Source organism: Primulina eburnea, chromosome 17 (assembly GCF_022965805.1).
Source record: "Primulina eburnea isolate SZY01 chromosome 17, ASM2296580v1, whole genome shotgun sequence".
Classification (NCBI taxonomy): domain Eukaryota; kingdom Viridiplantae; phylum Streptophyta; class Magnoliopsida; order Lamiales; family Gesneriaceae; genus Primulina; species Primulina eburnea.
Window position 1 is genome coordinate 8,030,974 of NC_133117.1, and position 19,481 is coordinate 8,050,454.

The 19,481-nt window shown below is 34.7% G+C and overlaps 1 protein-coding gene across 1 annotated transcript; it reads left to right on the forward strand.

Moving 5' to 3' along the window:
* Positions 1-340: 340 nt before the first annotated feature.
* Positions 341-10,272, forward strand: LOC140818182 (cadmium/zinc-transporting ATPase HMA3-like). Its single transcript, XM_073178069.1, is given in 11 exon segments — positions 341-466; positions 1,083-1,309; positions 5,432-5,689; positions 5,818-5,915; positions 6,031-6,286; positions 6,378-6,515; positions 6,795-7,122; positions 7,202-7,317; positions 7,320-7,403; positions 7,577-7,779; positions 7,883-10,272. Coding segments are annotated over 10 exon segments (3,258 nt in total). The 5' UTR covers positions 341-466; positions 1,083-1,107; the 3' UTR covers positions 9,458-10,272.
* Positions 10,273-19,481: the final 9,209 nt, after the last annotated feature.

Genomic DNA, 19,481 nt, shown 5'->3' on the forward strand with positions numbered 1-19,481 from the left:
TATAATAATCATTATATATAAAAACCCGTGTAATCAAGAAACGAAAAACTTGGCACATCTAAATCATCTACCCTAAAGTGACTAAAAAAATAAATCTCCAACTAATTATTAAAGCTTGAATTTTCCAAACCAATAAAAATAAAGCAAAAAACATTGCTTTTGGGACATAAAATCTCTATATATAGTAGCACAAATCTCATGCAACTCTCCGCAGGTACCAAAGAACAGAATATGAGCCAACTGATATACAAAAAAATGCAAAGATAATGCAATTTACATGTGGATCCAACCATATTATTCTTAACTATTTATGCCTCTACACTAACAATATATAATCATGTATCCTCTCCTCTCCGAATAACATTTCCTTAAATTTCTCTCTACTTTCTTTTAGATATATATGTAAAAAGCCTATTTCTTGCTTCATTTTTCGAATATTATCAGGCGAGTTTCATTTATCGAAAAGGTTAGTTCAGTTTATCTTGCATAACACTGTTCATGCGTGTGTAACATCGATCATATATATCCATGAGATGGATTCGGAAATTTCGAAACTAAAGGGGTTAGTTAGTATGTCTTTTAAATGTCAAAATTCTTGATTTCTTAAGAAAATCACGCATAAAATCTGAAGTCTTTTTTTATTCGAGTGACGATGATCATATCAATTATCGTGGTTCTTTTTTTTTTCCTCAAGAAAATCACGAATAAAATTTGAAGTTTAATTTTTTTTCGAGTGACGATGACTCGTATCTGCGCTAGTGTTATTGCCGTGTAGAACAGAGCTTGTTGGCATTTGCACATGAAGCAGTGGTTTAGGAAGAATTTTAGAACCAGATGGTTTAAATGATATTTTGTGGACAAAATCCAATAATTCATTATTTCTGATATTATTATTATTTTGAAAAGTGTGTAATTATGTGGTAATTATGGAATCTGTCACATTAAATATGTTTCAAAAAAAAAAATTTATCATGAACTGCAAAAATTTGAAAGTTGAATATTATACCACATGAGTAGGAACATGCATGCATGTTTAAATGTTTCTTGGATTTATTTTTATTTTTATTTTTATTTTTTGGCAGAAAAATTGAAGAAGAATATATAATTATGGATACCAATAAAAAGAATGTGGTGAAACAATTTCAAAAAAGCTATTTCGATGTGTTGGGGCTCTGCTGTACATCTGAGATTCCATTAATAGAAAGGATTCTAAACTCACTCAATGGAGTCAAAGATTTCTCAGTAATTGTCCCGACTAAAACCGTCATCGTCGTTCATGACTCTCTCCTCGTTTCCCAGTCGCAAATAGGTAACTATATTTGTTATTATTGTCGTCGTCGCTTTATTCGTTTATGTTTATATCCATATAATTTTAATCGGGATGTCTTCGTAATATTTTCCAATATGAAATATCTGTACAAAGATAGCATGATTTAGGGAAAATTGTAATTTAAGTCATTTATAATTGTCTTTGTGCGATTTTGGTCATCTATGTTGTCAGATTTCAGTTTTTATATGTTATCTTTGTTTTTTTTTTTTTTGTCTTTTTCCGACTTGACGTTAAAGTGCACAATGTCATGACATTACTGCTCTAGCAAAAAAGAGAAGAAAACAATCAAAATATATGATTAAGACTCAATTGTGACAACATAGAGAGGATCGAAATCACAGAGAGGCAAAAGTAGAGAACGAGTTACAGTTTTTCTTACCCTTAATTTTTTTTAATAATTATGATCAATTCTACTTATTTCTTGATGGAGATATTTAATTTTGTAGTGCTATAAATTGAACTTAATTATATAACATCAAGCTACATCATTTTAGAATTTTTTTGAATTGAATATATATATAAAATAGCAACGACTATGTAATGTGTCGTTTGCGTGGATTCCATTAAAGCATCACATTGAAAGTCAATAAATTTAATTTAGTGAATTTTTATCAGTAGATGTATTTTAAGTGCTTTCGTTCTTTCAAAAATAAGTTTGAAATCCTTTCTCGAGTTAAAGCCTTCTACCGAAACAAAATTTATCAATCCAAATACAACCTAAATTGTTGTTAGGTGAAGAAATGAGTCGAGAGTTACGACTGACATGATGTCGAGATGGTGCTAGGTTTATTCCAAACAAAGACAAAAATGCTAAAGAATGAAAGTTATTATTAAATAAATACCTTTTTTTTTACTAATTAGATAACCAAAATCAAATTTCCACCAACTTAAAAAATGAAAATGACATATCCCCTTTTGATTTATTAAATAAAATAAAATTCTGTTATATGCATCCAGCAAGAAAAAGTTCAAGGAAAAGGGAAAAACCAGAGTTTGTGTTTTTCTCGCTGGAGCACATGAATTGTGCGTAAATTAGTTTCAGCTTTTTTCCTGGTGTCGTCCCCAGGTACGTGGTGGGTCGGCTTATTTTGTATTAGAATATTGGACAAATAAATAAAGTTATCAATTATTGATAATAAAAATAAGAATTTTTTTTATAATAAAATCCATAAATACAGAATAAACTTCGAGCTAACGCAATAGTATACAAATTATCATTATTATTGTCACGAATTAGGTAATAAAATGACTTGCGCTTTGAATTATTATGTTCTCCACTAGCAATTTTCAATATCACGACCAAGATAGAGGGGATAATTTTATTTTAAAATTATTATTATTATTATTATTATTAGAATTTGGCTAAATCTAATAATGATGCGTGCAAGTCTTGTTCTCGAGCAAATGGTTTTTTTTTTAGTTGGGATTATATATATACTTGATTTACTTATAAATTTCTATATTTAAAATAATGGATAAATAAATTTTATATATATATATATATATATATGTATGTATATGTGATTTTCAAATAGTTGATTTACTTATAAATTTCTATATTTAAAATAATGGATAAATAAATTAAAATTGACTTACTCAATATGTAGTAGCTGAGACAAAAATGTAAAAACTAGTAAGAAGAGATGTTGAAATTAATATTAAGCCCGTATAATAAAATATCTACGTATTAAATATGATGTTTAGGCAAAACTGGAAAGATAATTTGGTGTGACCGACCTTACCAAAACAATAACACTAATGACCTCAAATATGATAATATAGTATTGCAGTAAACGAGTCGAGCCGAGTTGAATAGTATCAGTCTCGAGTTAGACTTGTTTAAAATTATTAAACTCACGAATAGCTCGAGTTTGACTCGTTAATAGCTCGTTTTATCATGTTAAATGAGTCTTGCTCGATCTTGACTCGTACGTTTTGGAGCTTGCCAAATATTCTTAGTCAAAAGTTCAACTAAGATATAAGAATTTAATGGCAAAACTTCTTATTTATAGCATTCAGGCACTTCCCTGATACTCAAATTTTGATGTGGGATAATGAAATTTATTATTGTAAACTCAAGCCAACAAACTAGTCGAGCCGAGTTCCAGCTCGAGAACAGGCTCGCAAGCTTACGAGCCGAATATCATTATGCTCGATCTCGACTCGATAAAATTGTCGAGTTTGAAATCGGCTCGATGAGCTTAACGAACGATCTTGAACAAGCTTTTTATTGAGCAGAGCTCCAAGTAGCTTGCATTCTGTTTGATTTGTTTACATTTCTAGTACATATATACACACACACTTGCATATATATGTGCATACACACACATACATGCATACCAACTATTCATCACTCTCTAACTATATTATCTCCCTCTCTAGCGAAATATTGAAAAATGATGGAATAAGCTTGTTAGTCAATCTTCGGATTGTGGTTGATCTTGAACTCGAACATTAATATTTTGTTGATATTCGACTTGATTAAGTTCTTCGTTTATATCCCTAGTTAACTGGGACGAAACTAACAGAAGAAAAAAGAAGATAAATTAAGTATTTCTTGCAAAGAACTCTTAACTATGAATCACACTAAAAATATTAACATGTTCCCATATAACTTAGAATAAACAGTATTATAAACATGGCAAAAACTTGTGTGAGACGGTCTCACAGGTCGTATTTTGTGAGACGGATCTTTATTTGGATAATCCATGAAAAAGTATTACTTTTTATGTTAAGAGTATTACTTTTTATTGTGAATATGAGCAGGGTTGACCCGTCTCACAGATTGAGATCCGTGAGACGGTCTCACATGAGACCTACTCTATAAACATATAAGGTTGCGTTTTGATTGTAGCATTTGAATTTTAGTTGGTAATTAAAGGAAGAATTAAAAATGACTCCCAATTGTAGTGAATTTGAAAGTCACCCAAATGACTCAAAAGATAACAAGTTGAGATCTGAAATATATTATCGAGTAGATTTTTTTCAAATAAACCAATAAATTTATTATTATGGATTTGAAATCCATCCATCTATAAAAATGATATAGATGTAGCATAATTGAAACAAATTTGTACCAATCATTAATACACATAATACGTATTTTAGGTGTATGCTGATTTTCAAAAACTCTTTGACTATTTATTTTGTGGGATGTGATTATACGTATATAAATCATATTGAGATTATTAAAAAATTTCATATAATGTGGAATAATGATTGATAACAATAAGATTTTTGTTTGATTGAAATTATGATTAAGTTACGAGTTACATTTTTTTTTTCATTTGCTTATAATAAATAATATTATTTTAATTTGTATTTGTAAAATTGAGATTTTGATTTTTATTGAAGAATGTAAATTACAATTAATTAAAATTTAAGTTATTTTAATTCACCAAAATTATTGGGCATAAATATTATTCATTTTTAAAAAAATAAAAATTAATAAATCAAATAAAAATTTGAGAAAATTGCATTTTTAGTCTTATAATTTTGTCTTTTTTCGAATTAGTCATTTATGTTATCAAATTTCAGTTTTAGTCATATATTTTTCGAGTTTTTCCAATTTTAAGGAGTGCTTATGTGACACCTATAAGCGCTATATTGGTGTCACACCAGTGTCACGTTACAAAAATGAATAAAATTACAAAAACAACAAATAAAAATAACAGACTAAAACTGAAATTGATAAAATAGAAGATTAAAATTATAAAGAGACAAACGTACATGATCAAAAACACAATTTTCACAAAAACAATTTCCATAAATGAGGATAAGATCAGATGAAATATACTAAATAATATCTTAAATTATGTGATTTTCATTGATGTTTTATAATTTTTTTTAAATGGGGTTTTCATATACTATTTTTTGGAAGCAAATGGTAATGTAATTTTCCTCTGTAAGAAAGAGTATTAATTAACAAATAATTTTTTTAAAAAAAAAAAACTCATTCTTGTCCATACCAAGACGATACTATAGCAAATATTAACTCTTTCACCATACATGAACAAGCTACTCTTAATCAGTGTGACATAGTGTATTGAGAACCTATTGATTATTGCTAATTTGTCTACTTTATTATTTGATTTGTGACAGTTAAGGCGTTGAATCAAGCAAGATTGGAGGCAAACGTGAAACTGCATGGGACAAGTAATTTCAAGAACAGATGGCCTAGCCCTTATTCCATTGGTAGTGGTGCATTGCTTTTGCTTTCGCTCCTACAATTTTTGTATGGTCCCCTTAAATGGTTAGCCATTGGTGCCATTGCTGTTGGGATCATACCCATTTTCTTGAAGTCCGTTGCTTCGGTTCGGAACGCTACGCTTGACATCAACATCCTCGTTCTGATAGCGGGTATGCATGTTACCTTATCGTTTACTCGATATGTTACCTAAAATTAAACCATGAATTCGAAGTCGAGAGTATTACTGGAATTGCTTTATATATATTGAGACCTCACTAACAAGTTCTGCATATTCCAGTTTCAGGATCAATTGCTCTTCATGATTACTGGGAAGCTGCCACAATTGTATTCCTGTTCACGATAGCCGAATGGCTCGAATCCAGGGCCAGCCACAAGGTATGTAAGCAGATCACTGCACCAGCCCTTCTCATGATAAACGACCCTTTTTATCTAAAGTTTATATGTAGCACATCGGATGACATCCAATGTCAGATTTGTTACAATCTTATAGGCCACTTCCATCATGTCATCCTTAGCAAATGTCGTCCCCCAGCGAGCCATCCTAGCCGAAACTGGTGATGAAATCAATGCAGATCAAGTCAAATTAAACACCATTCTTGGTGTGAAGACCGGTGACACAATACCTATAGACGGGGTCGTTGTGGAAGGAAACTGCGAAGTAGAGGAAAAAAATTTGACAGGTGAATCTTTTCCTGTGGCTAAGCAGAAAGACTCCAAAGTTTGGGCTGGCACAATCAATATTAATGGTGATAATATATATCATTTGATCTTGTATTGATGCCTAGTTTGTGATATATGTGATCATGAAATTTACACGTTTTGGGGGGATGTTTGTAGGCTATATTAGTGTTAAAACAACTGCTGTAGCAGAGGATTGTGTAGTGGCAAAAATGGCAAAGCTTGTTGAAGAAGCTCAAAACAACAAATCCAAGACACAGAGATATATCGACAAGTGTGCAAAGTATTATACACCAGGTAAAATCAACCTTTCTTTCAATTTTTTCGCTGTCCTGAATTTGTAAGATCAAGCGTCCACTACTGCATCAATACTATCTCATGTTAATGATTTCATTCAAATGTTTTAAAATGTACAATAGAACAAACACACGTTCCAATAATTTTGCCATATGAAGGAGTCTCTCAACAAGTTTCAATAACTTTGCCACATAGGGGAGTCTCTCGGGATAGTCGTGTCAAGGATTGATACAAGAAAATGAAGTTTACTCAACTTTTTTTTTGTTAAATTTCTTGCAGCGATAGTGGTTATATCTGCGTCTTTGGCTTTAGTTCCCTTGGCATTCCGAGTCCACAACAAGAGAGACTGGTATCATTTAGCTCTGGTGGTCTTAGTGAGTGGATGCCCTTGTGCACTTCTTCTGTCCACACCCGTAGCCATGTTTTGTGCACTTTCGAAAGCTGCAACACTGGGAGTTCTGATTAAAGGGGCGGAGTATCTTGAGACATTGGCTCGGATAAAGATCATGGCTTTTGACAAAACTGGGACGATAACTCGGGGAGAGTTTTTGGTGGCAGATGTGAGATCATTGCAGGATGATATTACCTTGAACACTTTGTTATATTGGTAGTGATTCTTTAGTCAAATTTTATAGCTTTTGCATTCAAATAACGGGATCATGATTGTCTTCCTGTAAACAATACAGGATGTCCAGCATTGAGAGCAAATCAAGTCATCCAATGGCAGCTGCTCTGATAGATTTTGCTAGAGAATATGGCATTGAGCCGACGCCTAATAAAGTGGAGAGATTTCAGAATTTTCCGGAGAAGGGATTTGCGGAAGAATTGATGATGTTGAACTATACGTGGGAAACTCAAAACTTGCTTCAAGAGCAGGGTGTAGTGCTGGTAGAATAACTCAACCTCTTCAATCTTTGGTTACCCAAAATATCTTTTTGACAGAGCAACTTAAGATTTATAAATTGAAACAAAATTCACAGATTGTGCAGGGCGATTGCCCTTCTTATCCCAACTGGATCATCTTTTCTTGATCTTTGCTTGCACTTTTTCTCAAAATCCAGTTCCCAAATTAGAAGGTTACGACGTTGAAGGAAAGTCCATCGGCTATGTTTTCTTGGGGTCATCTCCAGCTGGTGTTTTCTGTCTCTCAGATATGTGCCGAACAGGTGCAAAGGAAGCAATCAACGATATCAAGTCATTAGGCATCAAAACTGTGATGTTAACTGGAGATAGTCATGCAGCGGCCAAGCATGCACAAGCTCAGGTAAGATCGATCATCAGTTGTACCAAATATGATTTCATTTTCAAGATTTTAAATTATTTATCACAGGAAATAGAACAAGCTCATAAAGTTATTTTCCCATCAGCTAGGGGGTGCTTTAGATGCCATTCATGCCGAACTCCTACCAGAAGACAAATCAAGAATTGTAACCAAATTGCAAAAAGAAGGTCCAACTGCCATGATTGGCGATGGCGTAAATGATGCTCCTGCATTAGCCACAGCAGATATTGGCATCTCCATGGGAGTCTCAGGCTCAGCACTTGCAACAGAAACAGGAGGCATAGTTCTTATGTCAAACGACATCCAAAGAATACCGAAAGCTGTACGATTAGCCAAGAACGTGAGAACAAAAATCATTGAGAATGTGATAATATCGATTTCAACTAAGGCTGCCATTGTAGGACTGGCTATAGCAGGCCATCCACTCGTCTGGGCTGCGGTGCTTACTGATGTTGGAACGTGTTTGTTGGTGATATTTAACAGCATGCTGCTACTTCGAGGAACACCTACACGAGGGAATAAATGGAGTCGATCAAATTCTCACGAGCACAAACACAGACACAAGTGCCATACTACAGACAGTTCATCTCATACTCATGATTCTTGTTGTTCTGATATCGAATCTCAGAAGAAACGTGAGCTTCAATCGTGTTCATCCAAGAAGTGTGCCTCCAAATGTGGTTCAGGTAATACAAGTTCAGCATCTTGTGGGAGTAAGAAATGCTCGATTTCTGCTAAAGAGGATGGTTGCAACTCACATCGCCCTCCGCCAAATGAGGCCAAAACTAAAGATTATCAATGCTGCACCAAAGTTTCTCAAGATTTGCCAAGGCAGAAAGCAAACGAGCATGGTTTTTCTGAAAATGCGGTATCTTGTAAGAGTAAAAAATGCCCGGATTCCTCCAAAGAACATGGTTGCGATGCATGTTGCCACCCACATTGCGAGGTCACAATTACCAATCATCACTGTTGTAGCAAAGACGCTCTAGATTTGAAATCACAGAGTGTACAGACTCATGTTCGTTCAGATAATTCAGCATCTCGTTGGAGTACGAATTGCTCTATTTCAGCCAACGAGCATAGTAGCAATGCACGTCACGGTCCACACAATGAAACCAAAGCTGTCAATCATCAATCCTGTGGCAAAGTTGATCAGGATTTGGGATCACAGATCGCACACCATCATATTCTTGGTTGTCCTGAAAATGAAGAATCTCGTGAGAGTAAGAAATGTCCGATTCCGGTCAATGAGCATAGCTGCAGTTTAGACTTCCACGTGCCAATGGTTATCGATCATCAATGCTGTGGCGAAGCTGCTTGTGAATCCTCTGAAAATGCAAGCTGCAGCAAGAAAAACAATCACGTAAAATCAGCTCATCCGCACAAGGGATGCCACGAGACACATAAATGTGAGCAGGACAATCAGAATCCGCCCATATCACACAAGCAAGGGACATCTCACGACTGTCACGAAAAGTTCTGTGCTCATACGTCAAGAAACCAGGAAGCTAGCCATCCCGGATGCGAAAACATCGCTTCTGATGCTGGTATACATCTAAGTTCTACGTTAAATATGTTAGAATGCAAGGCTCTGAAGGCTTGTATGGCGTCAAACAGGACCAATCCAAATGGAGGCTTATCAGAAATTGTAATCGAGTGAAATAACAGAAGTGTAAAATTGGTAATGGATAACTTCTTCCAACAAATAAAACTTAAAACCCAAACAAAAATATATCCGTCTTTAAAACGTCCAGCAAAAAAATGATTCCTCAAAAAATCTGTTATGAAAATTTCCCTACAGAATGTCAAAATTCGACTATTTTTCTCTCTAATGCACTGTTCATTTTATAATAAATGTTGTTGAATATTAATTGTTCCAGAGTCCTTCACTTTCTTGCGTTGAAGAACTGAAAAACTCTGATGTTGAGCTTGGATAGATGTATTTGATTTGGAGATAAATATATGATTTGAGAAATAATTCGAGGGACTAGTGTATTTGAAATCCATCGTAGATAACATTGAAATCACATAATTTTTCATGGAGTGGATTTGAAATTCACTTCAATTTTATCCATCTAAACGAGACAGACCTCTCATGTCCATCCATTTAAACGTAACCTAAGTGAATCAATGATTGATCAACGAAAAGATTCTTTGTGATGGAAATATCACATACAAGAATATAACTGACAAATATATGAAGGAAAGAAGCAACACAATGATTTTACGTGGTTCGATCCATTAACAAGATCTACATCCACGTGAGTTTCCGCTAGTGCAGAGTTTGATTACGATGCAATCAGAATACATGCTCACTCAAGAATCCGCTCTTGATTTTTCTTTACACTAGTTTACAAAATCACGCTCGAATTCTTCTTTGTTTAAGAGCTATTTCTATCAGATGGTTCGGGACGTTATCTTCTCGTGTGCAGTATGTGTAAAACCTCAGATTCGATGACTGTCTCAATTGTACCAAAACGTGTCTTTCCAGCCTGCTTATATCCTGATTCACACGCACGCTAGACAACTTCCCAAAGGGACACCCATCACAGAATTGTCTCAAGTCAAGCACGCTTAACTTTCGAGTTTTTATTTGATAAACTCCTGAAAAGAAGACACACCTTCTTGATAGTATCAATGAAATCTTTTCAGCACTCCTCAACTGTAGAGTCCTATACCTGAACTTTTTTGGAATCCTACTCATTCCGATATTGGATCGATTCATTTATGTTCCTTTCGCCTAGAAGCCTGCCAGGAGCCACTCATTGTCCGTGCAACCTCATGGCATTGACGATAAACCCCCAGACTCTTCGTCCCCAAGCGACACATGCCCACCAGCTTTTGCTTGGTTCGTTCCCTAACCACACCGTACTAAGAGACGTCGGCTCTGATACTAACTGTAACGCCACAGATTCGACGATTGTCTCCACTGTATGAAGACGAGTCTTTCTAGAGTGTTTATGTCCTCACTCACAAGCACTCTATGAAACTTCCCAGGGAGTCACCTATCTCAAAATTGGCCCAAGTCAAAAACGCTTAACTTTGGAGTTCTTATTTGATGAACTCCCGAAAAGAAGAAGCTCGTCACATAAAAACCTCCTGGGAAGTTTCCTAGATTGCGTGTGAGTGAAGACATAAACACGCTATAAAGATTCGTCTTGGTACAATAGAGACAGTCGTTGAATTTGGAATGTTACGGTATGAATGGATTAATATTTCGTCAAGCATTTCTTTTATTATTCATGGATCGGATGACACAGATAATATTTGCAAATGCTTTAAAAAAAGTGATTATGACTTTTTTTTATACAAAGTTTTGAATTTTTTCTAGAATTTGCAAACACTCTCTTAATCTCAATCAATAAGGGCACTCGGTTTTCTCATGGTGATGTTGTGGATGATGTCGAGGCCATTGTGGATTTACTAGATTTTAATTAAAAGAAAAGCAATATTTGGCCGTACAACATAAATTTAAGGCTAGTTGGGAAGCAAAACAGTGTTGCCTCTTTTTCTATCTATTTTTTATTGCTATTTTATTATTTCCTCATTTTAGCATTCGATATTGTTTTTATTATTTAGTTGGTGTTTGAGCTTCGGCATTGATTTGGGTTTATCACAATTCACAAGACATTGCTGCAAAAAGAGATCTCGTCACTTCAGTGATGCAAGGAAAGTATGTATTTTTCTGCCCATTTGCATGCGTGCATCTGCTTTCATTTTAGGCTATTGTTTTAAATTTCAATTTTTTAGTTCTTATTTGTTTCGTTATTGTTTAGATAAAAAAAAAAAAGAAAAAAAAAAGCCCTGCATGGTCATGATCATCCCCATTCTCACAGCCCAACACACTGTCACGTGCTGTGCTTCTCATGTGCAATTAATTATACACAAGTGAGAGAAAAGATTTACTGTTAGATTTCTTAAGTAGTATTCTGAGTGAAATAATTTGTATTCTCAATTTTCTTGTCTTATTTGTTATTAATAATAAAGTGATCACCTTGAGAGATTTAAAGTAGACGTAGTCTAATTTATGGGTGAACCACTATAAATACCAGTGTCTATCTTATTCGTTGTTGATATTACTTATGATGTTCCACTGCGATTGTACTTTTGTTTATTTTCCCGATATCCCAAAACTGGTATCTTCTACATCAAAAAAAGCTTTCTAGACAGTATTAGATATATAGTTCTTTTGTGTTCATGTTTTGACGATTAATTCGTTGATAACACTCACAAAATATGGAGGTACGCACAAGCAAGATGATTAGCTTTAATGGCACTAATTATCAACTTTGGAAAGTAACATGAAATATCTTCTATTCATCACCAAGATGCACCTACCGGTGTTCAACGAGTCTAAACTAGATGATAAATCAGACGTTGAATGGAATTTTGAGCATGAGCAAGTCTGTGGGTACATCCGACAATTTGTCGATGACAACATGCATAATCACGCATGTAACGAGACACATGCTCGTAAGCTTTGGGCAAAGTTGGAGACACTAGTATACCTCCAAAAGCGGCAACAAATTGTTCTATTTAGCAAGCTTGTCAAGGTTCGATACAAATAAGGAATTCTGGTTGCAACCATTTGAACAAGATTCAAGAATTCGTGGAGCAGTCAACAAGTATGGGCATAAAACTTTATCACGAGGTGATAGCTCAGATTGTGCTAGTTTCATTACCAGAGTCTTGGGAGACTATGAATGTATCACTCACGAACACAGTACCAGGAGGAGTCGTGAGTATGGACTCCATCAAGAGTTACATCTTGAATAAAGAGATGAGCCCGAGATCTCAAAGAGAATCTAGTTCACAGTCAGATGTTTTGGTTGTTGAGTCAACGAGGACAACCATCAAGATCAAGAAAAATACAAATCAAAAACCAAGAAGAAGCAAGTCTTCGGGGAGATATGCCAACATAAAGTTTTATCGTTGTGGAAAAAGGGACATATTAAAAAATATTGTTGGCAACAGAAAAAAAAAATGAAACCGAAGATGAGCAAACAAACGTCATTGGCGATATCAATTTTGTTCACGAGCTAGAGCATGATTCCGTAAATTTGGCAACAGTCCATGTCACATCTCGACAGTGGAGCAACAGTCTGCATCACATCTCGAAGAGAATTCTTTACATCCTACACACAATGGGACTTTGGTGTGGTCATGATGGAGAATAGCGACTTATTCATAGTCGTGGGAAAGGGAGATGAGACCTTGACTACCATGGGTGGCTTTACACTGATCCTGAAAGACGTCAGGCATGTGTTGTGAAGACCCGAAATCTTGCAACGAGAAGATCTATATATGTCATAGGAAATTTCAGCTCATTTTTGGCACAACATTTTTTTAGTTCCATACAATCATAATCATGAAAATGTGAATGATCATTGTCCCTTCATTACTGACCATTTATCACTATATGGAAGTGCATCAATCTTGGAAGAGATTCATGAAGCCAAAATCACTCTCCATTTGCACTTAACGAAAACCAAAATCACTCATGAATCTCGGGTGTGTATCTTGAATCAAGAAGAGGCCACGTTCATTCGGGAGAGAAAAGTGCAATCATCACGTTGATTAAGCAATCAGTGTCATTCTTGGAGTGATACAGGCTTACCTTTATAGTTGATTATTCAAGCCTATATAAGAAGCAAACTCCCTCCCCATAACTTCAAGAATTCGAAATTTAGCAATTGCAGCAGCCTAGTCGAATCTCTACCGCAACCTTGTTCGAACGAAGTTCTTTTAGCATGTCTTTCTAGCGCCTTAATCCAAACGAAATCAGGTAACTGGGCTTTTGCTATGTATTTCTTTGTAACTTAAACTTTGTATAAGTATTTCATGACATGCGTCTATGTGTGTCAAATCATTTTCGGAAAATGCTATTATATATTTTATAAAATCTCGATCGATGTACGATATGTTCTTCTATTTCCAATGTTCTTTGATTCTGCTGAGTTCATTCAAAAATTCCGATAAGTGTTGTTTGATACATCTGATTCGGTGGTGCACTGTTATGATTCGAGTGGGTTATGAAACGACGATTGTAAATTATATGTGGCCCCCATCAGTGGGTATAAAACTGTGTTTTGGCCTCACCCCTTAGAGGACTAACATATTGGGGACAATTTGACCATGGAAAACGAGATGAATAACAGTGTTTTCGTTTTTTCTGATTCGTTCTGTTCTGAATTGTCTGATAATCTATGTTTCGATTCCGATTCTGATCTGATATAAGACACTATGTTTTGAAAAAATCAGTTTGCAATATGGGTTTTAAATTATATTTATATGTGTTTGTGGTAATCGATCGGCCCCCACTTGCTGAGTGTTTCCCAAACACTCACTCCTTACATTTCTCCCCTGATAAGAAAGAAGATCAAGTAGACGAGGATGAAATAAGACATGCTTTGGAGTTGGTGAGGAAGTTTTGAGATATGAAGATTTCTCACTTATGTTCTTCATAAGTTTCGATTCAAGTTGTACACTGCTTCCGCATATTTTATTTCGTTTTGGAATTTATCACTGTAAGACAAGATTATTTTGAGTTATTTATGAAATAGACTGATTTTGGTTTATACTGAACTACGATGCTTGTTGTTTGACGATTATGTGATGGTTGAACAACGTCGGTGTCGACTAACCCCGGTCTCGGGGCGTGACATTTAAGTGGTATCAGAACCGCGAGGTTCATAATCCGGCTGGGGATTTCGATAGACAAAATTTGATGAAGTTAGATTTTGGTAAAAACTTAGTCATTCATATCCACCCCTATTTTTGATTTGAAAATTGTGACTTCCCATAGGAAACTCAAGATTTCGATTCCATTAATTATTTCTCTCGACGTATAATCTTCAAACTATACGTCAATTATCGAATTGTCCATCTTTGAACCATTTCTGAATTAAAACTCGAATGAGATGACTCTGAAATTTACTGTTTGATGACCTTATCATTTGTAAGCCTTCCGTTGTTTTCTAGGAATTGGCTTCATACGCTCTCGTAACCACGCTTAGTTTTTGCCATTTTTGGAAATTCTCGTAGAACTTATAACTCCGCGTAGGAAAATCGTAATCCAATTATGCCAATTGTTCCTTGATCCTCATGAATTATTTTTAATTCATAAGAAATATTCTGATTTTTCTTGAATATTCCATTGATTATGCACCGAATTTTATCCATATGCATAAGTATGTTTAAAAATAAATAAATAAATAAATTAAGATATGATTTTTGGGATTTATACGAAATCGATTTTGAGACTATATTAAATGATCAATAGAAAATTTGAGATTTTTATTTTTGGATTTAAGTTAAATTAATTTGGGGACTATTATCTGTATCGATAGAAAGTTTTAAGTCGTGATTTTCGGGTTTAAGTTAGATTGACATTTAAGTGAGAAGGTGATACACATGACTAAATTTTTAATAGAGTTAACAAATTATATTTGGGATTTTAAGCAAATATCTGTACACATATAAATCTATGTTCTTGATTTGAACATAATCCCCAATTCTATTTTAATGTTTAAAAAAAAATGGTCCTAAACTATTATTAAATTCGTGTTTGATAAAATTAATAATAATATAAATTTTAATGCAATTGATTGGACCGTTTAATCTTTGTGTCTTAAATCCCTAATTTAATTTATATAAATTCTTGTTGAACAAATGAACAATTCACATCTCAATTTTTATGTCCTCATTTTTAAGCTGCCAATTAATTATTAAGAACTACATTTATAATACATTTCTTGAGTGGATTATATATCATGTCTCTTTTCTAAAATTTTATTTATTAATCTACTTGTTCCTATACAATCCTAACTATATTTTAGAATTTTCATATATTGTTCGAAAATTCTTCATTCAATGATACCTCTTTTAATCAAGCATCATCAATTACATACCTTCAATTTTTGCAATGTCGTCATCAATCTATAAATTTTGAAAGACACCTTAAACATTATAATTTAGCCTTCACATTCACCTATATTTGAAAAAAAAATAATAATAATAAAAATAATTTTTTCCACCTTAGCCTTGTTTTCGAAAATTGCATCCTATAATCTACATGTGATTTAAGGCTTCTTTAAATTTATAAACATTCATTAACCCAAAAATCTAGCACTCAATTAATACTAATTAAAATGAATTAATGGCCTTAAAAATTGTTACCTTACATCTTCTCCAAAGTAGCTATATAAATATCTCCTCATGAAGAAAGTCACTCACCTAAAGCAAAAAAAAAAAAAATAATAATAATAATAAAATTTCACAATCACCTCATATTTTCGTGCCACCATTCAAACAAGTCTAGAACAAACCGAAAAAACTTCTCAATTTCGTGTTCGCAAATGACGACGCAAGCCAAGACCGTTAGGGAACTCGAGCTAGAAATCGAGCAACTTAGGGGGTACCACTACGAGTTTACTTCATGATAAAGAGGAGTTGAAGAAATCTAGGGATCGCCTTCAAGTAGAAGTGGGACAACTCACCTTCGACAAGAAATTTGCGGAAAAACAACTCAAATATTACAAAGAAGAGTTGCAAGAGTCGCAAAAGTATGGTCAACAAATGTTTGCCACCTCCGAAGCTTGGTGCAACCACTATCATGCTAAGAAATGGTTTTGTGACCAACTTGAACAGGAGTTCAATGCCTATCGTCATGAAATGGAAAACTATGTGCAACAACTTGAGCTCAACAACCAAAACTTGAGTGTAGAAATCGCCAACCAGCAAATTGCACTCAAGCATATGCAACAACCACTAAATGCGCAAGGAGAAGACGCTAACGAGGAGTTAGGAGACGGAAACGTTACTGATTAGATTAAGTCCTCATAAGTCTTTTGGAATAAGGACACTTTCGTCCATATTATTTCTTTTTACATCTCACTACTTGTGTTCTGAAACCTATCGTATTCGTATTATAGAATTCAAGTTTAAATTTTCCTTGACTCAATTGAACTCGAACCATAGATTATTCAACATGGATTTAAATTTCGAATTTACCAATCATTTCATATCTACATCGAGTTAACTCAAGTTTCGAGGACGAAACTTCAAGTAAGGAGGGAGGGATGTGAAGACCCGAAATCTTGCAACGAGAAGATCTATATATGTCATAGGAAATTTCAGCTCATTTTTGGCACAACATTTTTTTAGTTCCATACAATCATAATCATGAAAATGTGAATAATCATTGTCCCTTCATTACTGACCATTTATCACTATATGGAAGTGCATCAATCTTGAAAGAGATTCATGAAGCCAAAATCACTCTCCATTTGCACTCAACGAAAACCAAAATCACTCATGAATCTCGGGTGTGTATCTTGAATCAAGAAGATGCCACGTTCATTCGGGAGAGAAAAGTGCAATCATCACGTTGATTAAGCAATCAGCGTCATTCTTGAAGTGATACAGGCTTACCTTTATAGTTGATTATTCAAGCCTATATAAGAAGCAAACTCCCTCCCCATAACTTCAAGAATTCGAAATTTAGCAATTGCAGCAGCCTAGTCGAATCTCTACCGCAACCTTGTTCGAACGAAGTTCTTTTAGCATGTCTTTCTAGCGCCTTAATCTAAACGAAATCAGATAAGTGGGCTTTTGCTATGTATTTCTTTGTAACTTAAACTTTGTATAAGTATTTCATGACATGCGTCTATGTGTGTCAAATCATTTTCGGAAAATGCTATTATATATTTTATAAAATCTCGATCGATGTACGATATGTTCTTCTATTTCCAATGTTCTTTGATTCTGCTGAGTTCATTCAAAAATTCCGATAAGTGTTGTTTGATACATCTGATTCGGTGGTGCACTGTTATGATTCGAGTGGGATATGGAACGACGATTGTAAATTATATGTGGCCCCCATCAGTGGATATAAAACTGTGTTTCGGCCCCCATCAGTGGGTATAAAACTGTGTTTTGGCCTCACTCCTTAGAGGACTAACATATTGGGGACAATTTGACCATGGAAAACGAGATGAATAACAGTGTTTTCGTTTTTCCTGATTCGTTCTGTTCTGAATTGTCTGATAATCTCTGTTTCGATTCCGATTCTGATCTGATATAAGACACTATTTTTGAAAAAATCAGTTTGCAATATGGGTTTTAAATTATATTTATATGTATTTGTGGTAATCGATCGACCCCCACTTGCTGAGTGTTTCCCAAACACTCACTCCTTACATTTCTCCCCAGATAAGAAAGAAGATCAAGTAGACGAGGATGAAATAAGACATGCTTTGGAGTTGGTGAGGAAGTTTTGAGATATGAAGATTTCTCACTTATGTTCTTCCTAAATTTCGATTCAATTTGTACACTGCTTCCGCATATTTTATTTCTTTTTGGAATTTATCACTGTAAGACAAGATTATTTTGAGTTATTTATGAAATAGACTGGTTTTGGTTTATACTGAACTACGAGGCTTGTTGTTTGACGATTATGTGATGGTTGAACAACGCCGGTGTCGACTAACCCCGGTCTCGGGGCGTGACATATGTCGGATATGCGGCTGAGTCTGATATTAGTCGAAAGATTTCATGAAGAAGGTTTCTGCACAATCTTCCGAAACAGGTTATGTAATATTTCAAGAGGATCACTTGTGGTGGCAACATGATTAACTATGTCTGTTAGAACATTTCACGTTCGCAATCTTGGTTTTGATGTTAACAAAACTTGTTATTTTGTTTCTAACAAATTTATCTAGTGCGCATAAGATCTGATTAGTTCTCCAAGCCAAAACTGAAGCTGTCAAGACGCAAATTGAAAGCGCCAACTGATTGATAGAACTGAACCAGTCCAACTGATATATCTAAGAATAGTTCCACTGATTGTCCAGCTGATAAGTAGTTCAACAATAGACTTTCAGAAGCTCGTCCAGCTGAAGAAGAGCTCAACTAATGAAGAACCTAGCTGAACAAAAGAACTGATATAGTGAAATCAGTTGGACCGATTTTACGACCAGTTCACCAGATCAATTCAGAGCATTAGTTGTAATTGATCTGCTCGCATTTCACGACAAAACTATTTAATGGAATCCAGCTAAGCGCGAATATACAAGCTATTTCACAGACGAAGGTACAATAATGGATTTTGTAGCAAAGCTAAAAGAAAAAACTTTCAGAACAGTTGTCAAAATAACAAGATATGTCCTAAGGCAATGGACGCTATTATTGAGTCTTCACGTACGGTCAGTTGAGCGTCTATAAATACCAGATCAAAGACCATTGAAGACATCACAATGATAATAACAATAACAACATAGAGCGGAACTACAACTAAATACCGGCGTGTGAATAAAATCGTGGGCACGTTTATTTCATATTAGCTTACCAAAGCTGTTAGCCCAGTTGTGTGAGAATACTTTCGTGTGGTACTGATTAGATCAGTTCTCGCACATTGACACACAATCACTCACATATACATAGAGTTGAGCTTATTGTTTAGCTGAGTAAGTCTTCAAACAAAGACATTAAAGATTGTGTTTGTAGTCTTGACATAAAGACGTTAAAGACTATGCAGATTATAAGTTACAGCCTACAATCTTGAGTGCTAGAAGTTATAGTTGGGTGTTGTCCTTCTGGAATGGGTTGTACAAGATGTATAAATCAAAGTCTTCTAGTGGATCCTACCCGAGATGGTAGAATAGATGATGTGACATAGGAGCAGT